Here is a 15,689-nt window from a genome sequence, read left to right as displayed (position 1 = left end):
CCATCTTGAAAAATCGATGAAATCATGATCATATGTTTCACAAGGAAAACCGCGTATCAACTTGTAATCTAATTCATACTGCGTTCTATTATACGCACTATGAAATTCAAAAACAAATTCGTTGAGAGTGAAAGATGATGGAAAGTAATTCTTGACAATTAGTTAACATCTGTTAGATATAACTAAAGTTTGAAAAAGTGTATAACAAGATTTACGCGTGCTTATCATTCGTAGATAATGCGGTAACAGTGAAATCTTACGGATAAGTAATCACCGTTTAGGAGCTGTAACGATCGCTTTCTAATCATCCCCCACGACGTTCTTCTAACACGACTATCCCGAGCTTGGGTAAAATCTCGAAAATAAATACTGAAAGTCTGATTGCAAGATTTCGCAATGTTTGTTACTTCATTTTTACTTGAGCAAATTAAAACAAAAAAAAAAATTTAGCGTGAAAAGCAATTCTATTCCATAGAATCTTACTTTTGGGATCATTCGAAGGGCGCTCGAGGAATTTATAAAGAAAAGAAAACTTTCTTCCGCACTTATATTAAACCAATCGAACAACACTATTCGCCGTACGAGTTCAACGACTTCAATTATAAGAACACAAAAAAAAAGAAAATAAATTGCATTTGATCGTATGCGATCGCAATTTAACAAGCACGAAAGTGGAGAATCATCCGCTAGAATTCTTCGTTCCAAAGTTACTCCATAGCTAGATACAAATTTCGCGGTGAGAGTAACGCTGTTTGCAACAGAGAAATCTAAGAAATCTAAGAAATCGTTGCGCTATAAAATATACATACCTACAAATACAGACGCGATCCTTCCACAAATACTTTAAGCATCGTGGTAGCGTGGAACGCGAAATTGCGATCGATCTTGGGGAATTCCATCGGGCGAAATATTTTATCGCTTCGCGGATGACCGCTTAACGATCGAACGAAGATCAAGGTCCTCGAGGCCGATATTATCGCTTTCTATCGGTCTCGACGAACGATCGACTCGGACAGAGTTATTAGAAATCCAATAAAAGTAACAACGCTGCTTAAAGAGCTCACTGTGAGTCAGAGGAGGAAGAACTTCCTGGTTTCACACGGTGTGGTATGACAAGCGTATTATTACTTGGAGGTTTCGCTTGAATTTTATGCTTAATTACGGTTTATTACGTCAAGAAAAACGGAACAGGGAGGAAACAAGGAAATGGTGAATAAAGTAGAATCTAAACTCTGTGAAACACTGAAGGAAGTTTTGTCACTGGACAATTGGCATATAATTGGTAGATTTTTAATTCTAAATTACCTACCGATTGCGTGGTAATTTCCTTGCAAAATATTTCTTTTTTATTTCTTAGTTGCTGGTAGTAAAATTTAGGGTGTCTATTTTGTTTGATATTGATATTTATATCGAAATTGACTTTCTTACAATGCTCTACTTGATTCGCAGGCTTTTTGTTTCCGAAACTTAATAATCGAGCATAAATTGTTCTAGCTTGTCGTTGATTGTTAATTGATCGTTTATTGGAATCCGAAGGTCTGCGACTTGCACACTGATTCTTAATATACTTGACTATTTATAAAGAGGAAACGAAAAAAAATCCGAGTAAACATCGAGTAATCGTTTCATCCGAAAACCATTTTGTGGATTTCGGTTCGTGATCATTCCTTGTATCGCTATAATTTTCTTCTTTGTACTATCATTATTTATTATTATTCTGTTCACGGAGTTCTCAAATTGCACTTCACACTTTCTCTGTTTTTTTGACACACAAGCTACTTAAAACGAACAATTTTACATTGTATAATACAATAGTTCTTATGGTCATAGTCAGGTAAAGACGCTATAGTCGGAAACTTTTTTGAAACTTCCCATGCAAATAAACAAAAAATTACGATTTTGCTGCCAATGCTTCATAAACAAAACCCTGTTCCCTCAAATACACTGAACACTATTTTCCACCAACTTTCGTTATTTGTAAAATTTTTGTCAGCCATCAAGATATCACCGATCGTATCGGACCCATATTCACGCCCATGCCTAACTCACCTGGCTAGAATGAAATTCCTCGAGTAGAGAGTTCACTGTCACGGTTTCGCGATCCGCGTTAAAAAAGGGTAACGCGTTGCTCGTTTTTGTTTTCGCCCGGTCTATCGTTGGAATGCACGCGCAATTCGGTCCAGCCGAGTATGGACGTTTTACAAGGCGAGGCGATCGGTTTCCCTTTCTCCTATAGTCTGGCGTATGGTACACACGATCCTAGAACTATGGATCGTCTTACGGCCACGATTTCTATGGATCTTCGCCCTGGATCCTCTTGGACGATTGAACGGATCGGTTTCGTGAAAGGGTACACCTCGATTCTGGTGAAACGATGCCATCGCAGAGAATAGAAATCACGTCGGTGAAGTTCGGTGAAGGAGATTCTTTTCTCCTGTCTACAATGCATTTACCTTTCAATCTCAGTATACAGTATAGATTTTAGTTTAGATCACATTGTCGATAGATAGAATTCTATCGAATTCTTGAAATGATGGAAGAGAATTAATGGCAGCATACTGGCAGTACATTTAAGCAATTTCGTTTCGTTAACCGAATTGTGGAATTTAAAAGTGAACAAATTTAAGTACCAGTTAGAGTTTAATAAAGGATCATGCTGTCATGATCATCAGCTGTACATTCTTGCCTCAAAGTTATTCACGCGATAGACATCACCTCGGCACAGGATCAAGTTTAAGATCAAGTTTACAATATATTACAACGAATACCAGCTAAATTGCCACCGTAATAACACTCCGACGCGAGACGTGTACACGTAATATTTCGAAAGGCGTCACAGCTCCTACTCGATAATTTACGATGACACGTCTTTCATCAACTTAACCAGCTAAGCCACGCAATGTGTTCTTGAACACGCGCCACGTTTTATACGTTGACAGAAGGATAAAGAACGGGAAAGAATCGGACGTCTTTCATTAGTCGTTCTACCGGCCAAAGAGTCGTCTATAAAAATTCAACTTTAAATGAAACGTTAAACGCTTGCATCTTATTTCGCCAAACGCAGAACACTCGAATGTTTGACATTAAACGCCCGAGCTTCAGGTTTGATTCTTATTATGCAAATACATAGAAAGTATCGTCTAAGTGAAGTCTGGTCTGACGTTAATTAAGCTGCTAATTAACTGCATTAAACTGCTGTATAGAATAAGATTAAACAAAGAATAAATCTGACGTCGAAAACCTAACGATCCTACGCAGTCGTTGAAGTATTGCTCTTTAATCCAACTTTCGAAAGCTTGATACAATTTGATACAACTGACACGTAGCTAGGTTGTTAATTGCAGATGCAATTAATTGCAGACTGATATCTGGAGATAGGACGATGCTTTCAGGACGATCTTGAACAACAGTGAGTGAAACGGTGGCCGTAACGAGCAAAGATTATCGCAAGCAATTGTATTATGACGACGGATAGTTCGTTGACCCAGCGTTCCTTCGATTTGTTAAAAACGAAATCGATAAGCAGGTTTCACTTTGATGACGCGATGGTGTTTCCTGCAGCATTTTCCAACACGTTCACTGCACGTGTCTATACCTTTACTATAGATGTACCTATCAAAGCGACTTCTAAACTCGAATACTTCGAAATTTATAAGAAACGAAAGAAATGAAAAAAAAAGCTTCAAATTCTAGGACATAGATCCTTTCAGAATTCAAAGCTTTAGATTCTAGGGCCATATTATATAATATCACGTTATATGCAACGGAACTAAAGAAATGATAGGTTTAAAAGTTAAAATACGTGATCGAAATCAAATTCTCAAAATCTTCACTTACATCGCTGTGATTTTCAGTCCGCCTAAGCGAAACCCGACAAACTGCACCCCAACGTTCAGTCGAAGCTCGTCTAGAAAACTTCTCCAGTTTACCAAAAGCTCCATCAAAATCCCACAAACTAACATTGAAAAAAAAGTTATCCAATTCAAAAAGAAGTCAAAGAAGCGATTTCTACAGAATCTTGGAAAACGTCAAAGAAACATTTCTCGCGTAACCCAAACCGCGCGTCCGTCTGATCGTGACCATCCGTAACCACTGCTCGCGATTGTGTCTAATAGCAACTGCGTGTAAAAAGTGACAAACAGAAACATCGTCCTAGGCGTCGATATCGTCGTTCCCAGACGCCAGAGACGAGTGAAACGAACCGCGAGAGCACCCACCTCGTATTACGACGCTGATCTTGATCTTGGCCGTTCACCCGGCCAAGTCCAGCTTTCATTAAAAAGACCACAGAACAAGAATATAACGGTGGCGATAGAGAAGAAGAGAGCGAGGAAAAGAGAGGAAAGGAGCAGATTGGAACAGATCGGAACGGATCGGAACGTGTAACTCTACTATGAAAAAGAGGAAACGAACAAAACGATGAGATCGAGGTGAAGGGTAAGCTAGCAGGTGGAGGGGCTGCTCTGGTCCTCCGCTTTTTGCCACGGCTTCTCTATTAGCCGGCACCTTTCACGTGCACCGGCTTTACGGCTGCGAAAGATTCCCTTTCATTCTTATCCAACTCCAATCACGTACATGTATAAAAGCAGCGAGCGTGTGCACGACCAACAGCAGATCAAAACCGCGGTTGAAACCGCCAACTGTATCGCGAGGAAGGAACCGGTAGTTGGCTCCTGTAGCCTTCGTCGAGCGTTGTCTACTTGATACTTCTTCCTCTGCTTATACTCCAGAGCTGATTATTTTACGGTTAAACAAACGAAACAGGTGCTCGAGGGCGCAACACGATGATCAAGCTCGCGGTAAGTTCACCCGTAGGGTGGATCTTCAGTATCGTTAGAATCTTGTGCCCTTTTTTCGATTTGGATAGTAACGGATAGTACTTTTTTTTTTTTTTTTTTTTTAAGAAGCTTTTCTACCATAGAAGAATTCCTGGTAGTAGAGAATTTTTGCTAAATTTATCCTAATCTAAGCTTTTCTGAATTATCCACATGTGCATAGCAATTTTCACGGTCAATATCGTCGATTGTTAATCTTGCATTTTGATACACTCACGTTGCATCGGAGAAAATATCTTCTTAATATTATCGATAGGCAAGCGAGAAAATTCTCCCGATAGTATTCAATTCGGTTTGGGAGAATTACTGTTATATATGGTAATTGTCAATTAGAAATTCCAACAACTTGACACATTGAGAATTACCAGATCGCTTTAGACAAATTTCACGCAATCGAGTTTCTATATGCAAATATCGTCATTTCATATAGTAACACTGCAGAAAGACGTTTGCAACAACCTGAATTCACTGAAATTTCTCCCGATTTCGAAACTCTTGAAAACTTTGCATGTTTGTAGTAGCATTCTAAGACGCTGGTACTAATTGAATTGCCTCATTTTGCAGGCCGTCTTTGTGGTTGCCTCGTTGCTTCACTTGGCTTCAGCAGGAGGACAGCACGGTGGACAGTAAGTTTGCTTTATCCCTGTAGAAAATAGCGTACACGAATGTTAGATCGTTCTATAGTCACGCGGAAATACATGCGTCTGTAAATCACTATAAATTGGAATACGTTTAACGAACCGTGACTCGACCCACGCGTATCGACTTTCTCCACGGTTCTTTGCTTATCGGCGGTCAATTTTCCTCGAGAATTATCGAACGTAAAAGAGACTGGTCGAACGAATTCATTCTTGCCCATTGAACGACTCAGGAAGTCGATGTTTCCGAGCTATTACACGCATAATCGTCCGTATCGAGGCGACATTCGAATTAGCAGTCTGCGACTGAGACTAATTGAATAGCAGCTAGTTTCTGAACAAATATTTCGATATTTACTTATTTTTGTAAAATTACGGTATAACTGATTAAAACGTATTTTACATTTGACTTTGGTAAATGATCTTAATTAAGAATAACAAAGACAAAGAATGAACGCGTCCGTGATGTTCGTCGTACTGGAACCGTTTATTTTTACCGAATCACTCAGACTAGTTCGTAGAAACTAACCATTTTCTTGATTCCATGACACGAGCAGACTCTGAAATTCTCCTTAATGGACTTTTAATAACATCGCATTAACCATCAGTTTAAAGAATCTTCCTGGAACCATCAGGGTCAAGAAATTGGAAACCGACGTCGCTTTCCATAAAGATCCACCATTTCTACTGAAAGAATATAAATCTTGATCATTTAAACGATACCGCCAAATAATTCTTTTGAAGCCACTATTAAGCGCAAAGAATGGAAAACCATCGTCGCTTTCGTTAAAATCTGTCATTAAAAAGAATACGAACAGACAAAACGATACAAATCTAATCTTCCTAAAAACATTTTCAGCGACCATGTGGTCATTCACGTGCCCTACAAGATCAAGACGATTCATCACACGCACACCATCACGAAACACATCCACCATGGCGGTGGAGGTGGTGACAAGTACGAAGTTCTAGGCTACACCGTGGGTCATCCGATAGATTTGGGAGGTCACGGCGGCGGTGGTGGTTACGGTGGTGATATCGGAGGCGGCCACGATTTGGGCGGTGGTGGCGACTTCGGCGGTGGCCACGTCGAATACAGCAGCAGTGGCGGCGGTGGAGGCGGTGGAGGTGGTGGCCACATCGAATATAGCGGTGGCGACATTGGCGGAGGATACGGTGGCGGTGGATTCGGTGGCGGCCATGGAGGAGGTCTCGGAGGTGGATACGGAGGAGGTGGTCTCAGTGGTGGAGGTCACGAAGACTGGGGCGGCCATTAACCAGCGGCTCGCGCTAATTTTGGGAGGAATACGGTAGTTTTCTTTGCAAAAGTTCGATTGGTTGTTCGAAACGCGCTTTCGACTCGAATTTTATTTTATTTGATACTTGGTTAGGTTCTTTTATTTTATCTCATTTGAGAGAAGAAGAAAATCAATTTGTTAAGTCTTTTTAAGCTTTAGTCAGTTACCGGATACCGGTGACTTGTTTATAATTTTCTGAATCGTGGAATATGTTCGATTAGAAAAGAAGCTTCTGTTTTCGAGAAGCTTCTGTTAGAAAGTATGGAATATCGAAGAAGTCGAGTCACCGCGCTTCAAAAAACCATCAAGCATCCCCCCATCGCACGACACTTTCACCTCTTCACGTTTAAGGGAGATAGTTCTGAAGAGATAGATATTTCTTCCGAGAGATTTTATGTATTTTATTACTGTTATTTTTGTTTCTTGACTGGTGTTCTTCGGGGAATGCTGATCGACACTTTATCGCCCTGCCTCTTACCTCTCGTCCTAGTCTCTCATTAATCTGTTGTCACATCGTTCGTAATGTTAATGTAAATATTTGTTACTCGTTTATTTGTTTGTAATATTGTTTTATCTATTGTCTACCGCGGCACGAATGATCTATGTATAGTTACGTCGCGAGAAAGTTAATTAAATTGCGTGTGTACCTGAAACATCGCCACCTTTTTATTTCCTGTGTTACTTATTATTTATTACAACTATACAACAACCAAAACTTACAAACAGAAATTAGAACAAACTTCCAGAAACCACGTATCTACAAAATCACATTACACATACATGCGTCTGCACATTTAACAGAATACCGTTCCAACGTTCTACGTTTTACTATCGTTTTTCGTTCCTCGACTGGAATTCGTCGGTGTTTTACGGATCCTTTTCCTAGATTTTCGACGATGATCGCGTTTATCCCTAGTATTCTCGTATTCTACATCATCCACCAAATATCTACCAGCGTCCGTTTTGGTTTCGAACTCCTCTTTAAACCCATCGTTCTCGATATCACCCTGTTCTTCGTGTTGATCATCGTGAAACTTGTGCATCTGACCAGATCGAACATGTCCAGTTACCGTTTCTAAACCCTTTTTGTACCCCTCTTCGTAATTATAACTAAGAGACTCGGTATTTGGGGGTATATCATTCACGTCCTCGTGAACCGCGTAAGTATCTTCGCCATGATCCTTCAAGTCATTATCTTCCACGTAAGACGGCGGATGATAAGAGTCTTTGTGATGGTCGTACACAGGAAAATACTTTTGTCTGTCTCGTTTGTGATTCTTCGGCCATTTCTCGTTCAATTTCTCTTCGTGATCCTTATGATGGTTCTCGTGGTCAAGTTCCTCCTCGTGCTCGTCCTTCAAATCGTGATGACGCCCGTACTTCCACGAACTCCAACTCGCGTGGTGAGTCCTATGATTCTTGTGAGTCTTCGGCTTCTTCGGCGTTGGCACGTGAACATGAAAGAGAACGGTCCTCGTGTGCGTGTGGTGATTGATCAGATCTGGCACGAGAATCTTCAGGTGTACACTGCAAATAAGCGAAAGGGAATGAGCGCGACTGCTGTGAAAACGAGAGTGCAAGCCTCGTGAACAGACGCTCGTTTTCGTCAGAGAAAGCGGGGTACGCTGACGGTGCGACTGTTCGATCTCGAACATTCAACGATCTTAATAAATCTTTTGCTGCAGTTTTCATAGTTACTTACTGCTTGGAGGATACTCCGTAGATCGCGATTTGGTTTAGTAGAAGAAGGCATAGGTATTTGAAGATCTGCTGGAGAAAGAAGAAACGGCTAATAATGTTAATAAGACGTAAAAATTGCAGTCCTGTTATGTGAATTATGTAAATCTTCTATTGTAGAATAAAGAATATTTAAGACATAGGATATTTGGAATATAGAATATAGAATATATATTTGAAAAATAGAATGTAGAACAAAATGAATGACAGTATTTCACGGTGACACGTTATTCGAAAGAAGCAATTACAGAACTATAAAATTCGGCGGCAATTTTATCAAAAATTTTCAAAATTCTAACACCAAATATTTGCACAGGATTCTATATACAACACCACTGTAATCACTAATTCTTTCATTACCATGGTTTCTATCAAAGAGGATAAGCGTCGAACGTCAGGATCAACGTTTCAATATCGTTTGACGTCGTAGAGAATGCTCCTCTTTTATATCCCACCCTCTATCGTAACGAGTACAGTGGAACCGCACAATTGTCATCGAAATTTCACGGACCATCGAGCACTTTCGCCGTCTAGTTGAGATATGCTCCGTCTGCCAATCCGCTTCGAATGACACGCTCTGGAAAAACGTGACCGTGGAAGTTCATTGCCGCGCCGGTAATCCATTGTTGCTTAAGAAACGCGGTCACCGATGCCTGTGATTGCACCGCGGTCGCTTCTTTATCTTTTTCCTTATTTATTAGTTATTTATGAAAGATATACATTAATGAAAGAAATAGCGAAGAAATATGTTTTTGGAAATAAACTTCTTTATTGATTCTTCATAAATTCTTTATCCTGTTATGAATTCTTCAACATCTTTCCTTTGTTGACATAAAAAGTGACCTTATCTTCTTCGAATATTTAGTTTCTAATTCTTTGTATATTTTCTCTTATTGTGTACAAAAAAATTTGCGAGCTTTTAACGTGGAAATTTACAAAATTTGTTCGCAGCTTAACTTCGTTAAAGACGTAGTCATTTAACGTATTTAAATAAACTCGTTACATATAGAATACTGTTTGAACATGACTTGTAGGCTCTATTAACTACTCGTTGGGTTGTAATTTACATCTATTTGTATTATATTATATATTATATTATCCGCTTATTTCTAATAATGTTTATCGTCTTCTTCTATATCCTCCTTCGTATCTTCGTGATAATGCGGCACGACTTTGTAGATCGTATGCGTGTGTTTTATGTTCTTTATTCGATAGGGGATATGGATGATCACCTTTTTCCTATTACACGAAAACATAAAAGAATTACTATGCATCCTGTCCATATAACTACACTTAATAAAATAATGTTCACTTAATAAAATTCAAATACTCACGGCTCAGCCGGTTGTTGCAGCGACACCAACAAAACCAGTAAAACAGCGGCATACTAAAACAAAAGAATACAAATTTTACAAATGAAATCCTTCGCGAATCGAAACTTAACCCGAACCATTCAGCGGTGAAATTAATTAATTTCATTTTTTACAAATTTCCCAAAGTTTACAAACGATCAGTGCTTATCTTCTCTGAAACTAAATGATTGAACTTGATAGAGTTAGTCGGTGTAACTTCTGGCTCAGTTCCTTTAAAAAAATGAAACTACGAAAACAAAATGATGTCTTTCCGTACCAAAAGCTTTGCTCTCATTCTGAGAAAACTCGTTACTTTATACCGCTCGCTTCGAAGACGCTTTGAGAAGCAAACACTTTCTGCTCGTGATCGTAACAAATCTAACGTTTATATACATGCAGCTGAAATTAGCGAGGCGAATCAGTCGAAGCATAAAATGTAGCGAGAAACTCCGCCCAACGTGCAGGGATCCCAGCCATCGTGTTTTAACGTCTATCTTTTCATTTCTTTGCATTTCACTAAACAAGACATCGTTGTTTACACTTGTTATCATGCTAGCCAGCCATGTAACTGGTTGCTATTCCAAAGAATCAACAGGTCTGCGTTTGGCACGCGATACGCATCATGGTGTTTGGAATTCTTGTAATTATGTTGAACGAGCTATGATCGCTGCAATTTCTTACTAAAATTAATTTTAATTACAGGCTTTATTCGTGTTGTTTTGTCGGCAAACCTGTTGCACGCACTTTATAATTGAAACGATTAAATTAGAATTTGACTGAATTTAAGAAAGATTTTTTAATTGTATGTTAGAGGATGAGAAGATGTGAATTAGGAGAAATTTACCTGTATGACAAACTACAGTATGACGCTATTATTATCTTCAACGAAGTGTAATTTAATTAAAAAATTACAGATAAAAGCAATTATAATAATTTTCTTTTTTACTAGAGAATATTACAGTGCAATAAAGTCGTTCTTTTCTAGAAACTAGTAGTCAACAACTATATTACCATTTGAATCTTATTAACGTCTCTATTCAAATATCGAATCACTGAAGAATCACACGTCACGAAACGCGGCAATAATTGCTTCCAAGAAACCAAATAACTACTCGTCTCCAAGCAAAAAAACCTCTGCGGGTGATCAGAGAGTTTCTAACCGCTCAGAAGTGATGGAAGAACTGACCGCATCTAGGAAACAGCGGAATCTACTGCACTTCCTCCGGCCGCACCCAACCGAGAATCAACTGTTCGATTCGTACTACAAGCACGTCCAGTTAACGAGCAGAGATCGTTAATAAGAATGGAAAGCAAACACGTAAGAACATACATATAATGTTATTAATTGTAATTATCTCGAGCCTGAACAACTGTTATATTTTTATAGCATTTTTATTACGTTCTCAAACGAATCGTCATTTCGTGATTCTAACGCTTCGAAATTTCTCCATTGACTCCAACTGAGAGGAATTTGATTGCTTCCAAAATATTTGAGAATAGATGAACGATGTAGATAAATGGACACGGTAAACTGAAAATGTACATAAAGGAAGGAAAATGTAGACATTACACGCTTGACGTGAATGGAGAAACGCGCGAGAACGGCGCGTCATCGCATTAATTATGTATACGAGCTAAACGATTAACGCACTTAATCGAATGTTTTTCGCGATATTTTTGCGTAAGTACATTAATCTTATCTCGTTTTGGACTTTGCTTTCGAACGTAACGAGTCACGACATAGACGTAGAGTCTATCACAATGTGTATCGCGTGCCGATGTAGCGATTAGGTGTCTTAGGTAATTAATGCATTACTTTCGTTTTTCTAGCTTCTCGCTAGCAAAGATTATTACGATATATCGAAGAAATATTTGTATAAAATAATCGAGGATCAACGTACGAAGAAAGTGATTTTAAGTAATCTACAATAGCGATTCATCGTTCCAGCATGACCATGAATTAGGCAAAAACAGTCTCGCTTTCGAACAGGTCACGCATAAATTATTTGAATTGAATGCAACCGTGGCTACACCGTGAAAGAATACGCTATTAAGACTGTTGGAAAAGCTTTTCAACGCGTTCAATTAATTTACATGTACAGCTCGCCAATTAAAAGTGAAAATTGTTCGTAACATGGAAAGTGAAAGAAACAAAACCGAATATTTACTTTTATGTAGCGTGTAATTGTTCGTGAAATAATCAACGCAACGATGGAAATTAAGATAAGAACTACGGGATAAGGGATAACGCGTGAAACATGTGTGAATTATTACAATTTTTGTACGATTTTATAGCCTCGAAAATTTCTTAGAATGATCGTTTCTTTTGGTTTGAGGATGGTTTGAATTTTCCTACGTTTTCCTATTTATAAGTTCTACTCGCTAAACGGATGTACTGTTTAAAATAATCAGAGCACGTTAATTTATCACGTTCAATATTTCAGGAATTTCACGTTCCAAATAAATCGGAGCAAGCAACAAAAATCTTATAATTCAACCTTAATATCTATCCTGTGCTGTATATTTATGAAAAAAAGACGATTTGCCAATTATCTGAAATAGTGTAACAGTTTCTTAAGACTAACGAGTTTCAATAAATACAAAACAATATCAAAAATTAGTTATTCGATAACATTTTAATCAAACAAAAATATATTCGTTCGAGTTACACTTGAATATCATAAATCAGCCTAGTATACTTGACCAAAGGAAGCATAACAAATGTACATATGTAAATTGAAAATAGTAAAATATCTGCTTTTCCTTCCTTCCTCGACAACGCAATCACAGTTGAGAGAATATAGTATAAAATAGACAAATTGAAAAAAAAAGCGGTAAAGATCAATTAGAAACGATCACGATATGCTTAAACTCAGATTTTCCACATCTTTGTCGAATTTCTCCAGAACGGTTAAATTCTGAGCAACTGCAACGACTTCAAATTGTCCGTCGATTCGTTTCTCGACGCGGATTTCACGCTGCTCGCTGAATTATTTATCTTCTACCCGTTTTCATGTTGTTCATCGGAACCAGACTTCGCATTCTTATTTTATTATTCTTATATCTCTTTATTCTTGCGAGCAACACCTCGGCTTCGTCGACCTCTTCGCGGTCTTGACCGTAGCCGTGTATTTAAATAATTCATCCTATCGTCGTTTAAGTTCCGAATTGTCTCTAAAAACGCGTCACCGTTACCGACGCTTCTTTTTTGCAATCCTCCGTGATTTGCTTTACTCGTCGATGATTCAATTGTTTCGCTCGGTCGTACGTTTACTCCCTTGCGAACCTTCCAATGAGGATCGACGGATCTGGGAACTTTTGAGTGAACAGGACTCAGTTCCATTGGCTTGAAACCTTCATCGTTGCTATTCTTAATGGCGGGCTCCACGCTTCCGTCCAGATTAAGATACCTCATGTTCTTACTTGCAAACTCGATGCTATATTTCGGACCATCTTCGGTAGACCCTTTAGAATTATTCTTCGATTGACGTTCTTGATTGATCGAAGTTGGAATTCGCGGAGTCGTGAAGGTTTCGACATTTGGAAACCTGTCGTACGAAGTGGTTGGATTACTATAAGTTGCGTACTCCGAGACTGAAACGTTTATCGGAGTCTGCAACTGCTGGAAATCGATGGTCAGCAGTTTCGAATGTTCGTTATTAGATTCGTTTAGCGATGGATAGTATGGGTACACGTGATCGACCGAACCTTGAAAACCAGTTGCTCGCTGACTACCTTGCGTCTTATTTGCTTGATCAGGTAGCTTGAAAGGAGAAACAGAATTTACATGATTGTTCCTCGACGGTGAAACCGAAGATGGGTGTCTTTTATGATGTCCAAGTTTCTGGACACCGTGTACGTTCCCATGTTTGAAATTCAGTTTATACGTCCTGAAGTTGCGATTCCCTGTAGCGTAACCATTCGTGCGTCCAATATTTTGAACGTGAGCGTTCGGTGGTTTTGAAACTTGAACAACGTTGTCGCTAGAAGACAACAGACTATCCGAAGAGATCGAATGAACGTCACTATGATGCTCATACGAGCCGATCAATCCTTCCTTAGACAGGGGAAGTGATTCGTGACTGATTATCGAGACTTCAGGGTGTTCTATTATTTCAGTGGGTGGAAGAATATTTTTATCAAACGTCGACTCGATTTCTGTAACCGGTAAATGGGTTATCAATCGTATCATCAGATGATTGGAATTTAATGGTTCCAAAAGTCGTATGTACACCTTATCACCTATTCCTGGGAAATTGAACGGCCCAACGAGGGGACCCAATGGTTTTGGAGGATCGACTATTTTTTTAACTATATCCACGATCGAATCCAATATGTTTCTATTCTTCGTCACTCTGTATACGGGCTCGATACGAACTGCTCCTTCGTCGAAAGCTTCCGCAGGTCCTTGCACAGTTTCTATTTGCTGATTTTCGATATAGTTCTCCTTGACGTCGTACGATCGTCCCGTATGAACGCCGGATTTTGCGCCAGAATGTTGAAGCTGCCTTCTACGTCGATTTGCTTTGTATCGATTTACACCACGTGATCGCGATGGCTTCGAACGATCTGTGCGAACTGTCAGGGTCTTCTTCTTTGCACCTAGGAGAATATTTGTATGCAACGTTTGTTGGTTGCGGGTCGTTTCTGGTCTTGGAGCTTCTGGTCGAGAGGTAGTGAATATTTCGTTGGCGTTGGTGCCATTTTGATATTTGGACTGCGGCAAATGATCCTTTGGTTGCGGTCGCCTAAATTTCAAATAAAATTTTCTACGTTATTATCTTTTTTAATTCCTTTTGATACCTATATTTTACTTTCTTGTTTTTCTTCGTATGCTTGTATTTCTTTGGTCTCTTCCGATATAATTATACAGGGTGGTTGGTAACTGGCAGTACAAGCGGAAAGGGGGTGATTCTACACGAAAAAAGAAGTCGAAAATATAGAATAAAGATTTTTCGTTTGAGGCTTTGTTTTCGAGAAAATCGACTTTGAATGTTCGCTCGGTACGCGTGCACTTTATCACGTCTCGTTATAACGGATCTCACTGTAGATCGTTGTCTCGATGGAAAAATTAAAAAAAAAATTAAAAAAAAATTTTTATTCTATATTTTCGACTTCTTTTTTCGCGTAGAATCACCCCCTTTCCTCTTGTACCACCAGTTACCAACCACCCTGTATATGATACAGTTCGTAGAGAAAACGTACCTTTTGGAATGCACGGCTTCTGCATCGAGGAACATCGATATCAATACGACGCAGACCTGCAATCATGGAAATGAAATAAAAAACCCGTCAACTTTATACTTCTCGTCATTAATAATTTCTTTTCTTTTTCTTCTTTCCTTTTTTTTTTTTTTTGAATAAAAAAGCAAATAAAACACTATGTTCACAAGACGATATTGATAAAACGAGTTTGCATATTTAAGTAGTACACTCTATCATATCACAACCACATCACGAATATCGTTAGACGAATTCAAAGTAAATCTCAATGGTATTACAGATCATTTTTATCCAAGTTAAAAAACATTCTTTCACCTTCTATTATCTTCCACTAATTTTTCATTGATCGTATTTTTATTGATTCCTTTTGAAAAAATCGAAATAATCGCAGCACCGTCATCTTCATGTTGTACATAGCGCGCATCGATCCACTCACCGTAATCACACGTGCGATCTTCATGTCGCTGATGGTATACCACGTCCCACTAGATCACTTCACCGATCCTAGTATGGGGACGTCTGACCATCGGCAACGTCTTTTAAAGCCTCCCCGGACCCGCTTGTACGGCAGCGCTAAACTGGATCTGACAACATTGTTTTGCGTAT

The 15,689-nt window shown here is 39.0% G+C and overlaps 4 protein-coding genes across 4 annotated transcripts; 1 reads left to right on the top strand and 3 right to left on the bottom strand.

The window, feature by feature from the left end:
- Positions 1–4,609: 4,609 nt before the first annotated feature.
- On the top strand, positions 4,610–7,363 carry LOC138178610 (uncharacterized). The gene is made up of 3 exons (XM_069110646.1): positions 4,610–4,799; positions 5,400–5,461; positions 6,333–7,363. Exons 1-3 carry the CDS (start codon positions 4,785–4,787, stop codon positions 6,748–6,750), a joined length of 495 nt encoding a protein of 164 aa, XP_068966747.1. The 5' UTR covers positions 4,610–4,784; the 3' UTR covers positions 6,751–7,363.
- Positions 7,364–7,376: 13 nt separating this feature from the next.
- Positions 7,377–9,464, bottom strand: LOC138178549 (uncharacterized). The gene is made up of 3 exons (XM_069110521.1): positions 8,869–9,464; positions 8,474–8,538; positions 7,377–8,298 (listed from the first exon to the last, which is right to left on the bottom strand). The coding sequence occupies exons 1-3, from the start codon at positions 8,869–8,871 to the stop codon at positions 7,590–7,592; spliced, it is 777 nt and encodes a 258-aa protein (XP_068966622.1). The 5' UTR covers positions 8,872–9,464; the 3' UTR covers positions 7,377–7,589.
- Positions 9,465–9,495: 31 nt separating this feature from the next.
- LOC138178641 (uncharacterized) lies at positions 9,496–10,863 on the bottom strand. The gene is given in 4 exon segments (XM_081833728.1): positions 9,496–9,747; positions 9,843–9,895; positions 10,138–10,179; positions 10,181–10,863. Coding segments are annotated over 4 exon segments (456 nt in total). The 5' UTR covers positions 10,412–10,863; the 3' UTR covers positions 9,496–9,617.
- Positions 10,864–12,476: 1,613 nt separating this feature from the next.
- Positions 12,477–15,599, bottom strand: LOC138178468 (uncharacterized). The gene is made up of 3 exons (XM_069110362.1): positions 15,520–15,599; positions 15,066–15,121; positions 12,477–14,608 (listed from the first exon to the last, which is right to left on the bottom strand). The coding sequence occupies exons 1-3, from the start codon at positions 15,541–15,543 to the stop codon at positions 12,919–12,921; spliced, it is 1,770 nt and encodes a 589-aa protein (XP_068966463.1). The 5' UTR covers positions 15,544–15,599; the 3' UTR covers positions 12,477–12,918.
- Between the last annotated feature and the right edge of the window lie 90 nt (positions 15,600–15,689).

This window comes from Bombus flavifrons, chromosome 1, assembly GCF_040668555.2.
Source record: "Bombus flavifrons isolate JBK064 chromosome 1, iyBomFlav1_principal, whole genome shotgun sequence".
Taxonomy (NCBI): domain Eukaryota; kingdom Metazoa; phylum Arthropoda; class Insecta; order Hymenoptera; family Apidae; genus Bombus; species Bombus flavifrons.
Note: the sequence above shows the minus strand (reverse complement) of the source record. Positions and strands in the feature narration are given on the sequence as shown.